The sequence below is a fragment of the Acyrthosiphon pisum genome, chromosome A2, assembly GCF_005508785.2.
Source record: "Acyrthosiphon pisum isolate AL4f chromosome A2, pea_aphid_22Mar2018_4r6ur, whole genome shotgun sequence".
NCBI classification, from domain to species: Eukaryota; Metazoa; Arthropoda; class Insecta; order Hemiptera; family Aphididae; genus Acyrthosiphon; species Acyrthosiphon pisum.
In genome coordinates this window covers 115,783,992-115,785,269 of record NC_042495.1, presented here as the reverse complement: position 1 = coordinate 115,785,269, position 1,278 = coordinate 115,783,992, and the positions used below count along the sequence as shown (strand labels likewise).

The 1,278-nt window shown below is 32.6% G+C and overlaps 2 protein-coding genes across 2 annotated transcripts in view; one reads left to right on the top strand and one right to left on the bottom strand.

The window, feature by feature from the left end:
* Positions 1 to 1,278, bottom strand: part of LOC100164892 (NADPH--cytochrome P450 reductase) — an 18,403-nt gene that overhangs the window by 13,707 nt on the left and 3,418 nt on the right. The gene's annotated exons all lie outside the window — the stretch shown is intronic.
* Positions 84 to 593, top strand: LOC103311062. Its single transcript, XM_008190596.1, has one exon. The coding sequence runs from the start codon at positions 84 to 86 to the stop codon at positions 591 to 593; it is 510 nt and encodes a 169-aa protein (XP_008188818.1).

Genomic DNA, 1,278 nt, shown 5'->3' with positions numbered 1-1,278 from the left:
TCGGAGTCAACATAAATAACAGAAACTGTGTGCATAATGAAATAAAACTCCGTTTAAAAGCTGGGAATGGATGTTATTTTGCTATGTCACATCTGTTTAGGTCAAAATTATTATCTAGGAAAAATAAAGAGAAGCTATATACTACGTACCTCAGACCAGTTGTGACCTATGCATGCTGTATTTGGGCTACAACAGCAGGAGATGAGAATAAACTTAATATATTTGAAAGGAAGGTGTTAAGGAAAATCTATGGTCCCGTTTATAACCCTGATACCCAAGTGTGGGAGAGAAGGTCAAACGAACAAATACAACAATTATATGGAAAGGGAAATATAATACAATTTATAAAAGGCACAAGACTGGAGTGGGCTGGTCACGTTTGGAGAGCGGATAACAGTATTGTCAAGAAGGTACTCGTAAACAACTTGAACAGGAAAAGACCTCGCGGCAAACCGAAGCAGCGCTGGCTGGATGTAGTCAAAAGAGATATCCAGGAGTTAAGACCAGATTGGCATGGAGACCTAATGCATGCATATAATAGAGAAGATTGGAAGAAGTTGATATTGGCAGTAAAGGGCCTAAATGGTCTATAATGCTACAAAAAAAAAAATATACATATATATATATATACCATATATTATACTTTATTAAAAATGGTAAGCTGCGGTAGATCCTACAATGAAAATTCAATTAAAAAGAATATAACTTTTCATAGGTATATAGGTATCCAACTAGGGCCCAATCGATCCTTAATCCGGGCTTGCCTATCTGCCTATAGAATATACTTTATAGGTATTAACAGTGGCGTAAGCAGGATTTTTCAATGGGGGGGGGGGGGGGGCTTGAAAATCAGTTAAAATTTTATTTTTTTTTTGTCTAGTCTAATAATTTCAGACGTTTATTAAATTGAGGTATTTTAAAATGTTTGTAACTTCTCAACTGTTCTGGTAGAAAAAATACTCTAATCATAAACTTTGATGCCTGATGTATATTTTTGGAAGCAAATTGGATCTAGCAGGTAATTTTAGGAGGTTGAAATTGAAAATGCTCAGTGCTTTTTAAAACAATTGGAGAAAAAAATGAAAATTTATTAAATTTGTTTGGTAACCAGCTTGGGTATACTTGGATTGTATTTAATTAATTAAAATTTTTTTTCTATAAATATCAATAAAAAATTATTTATCCGGTCAAAAAGCTTAAAAATGTAATACGTAAGATTTTATTATAGCTAAAATATTAATGATACATAGGCATCATGGTTATTTTTTATAATCATTT

Excerpts from the sequence above, each read along its gene's own strand:
- LOC103311062 (XM_008190596.1), top strand. The coding sequence starts at position 84 with ATGTCACATCTGTTTAGGTCAAAATTATTATCTAGGAAAAATAAAGAG.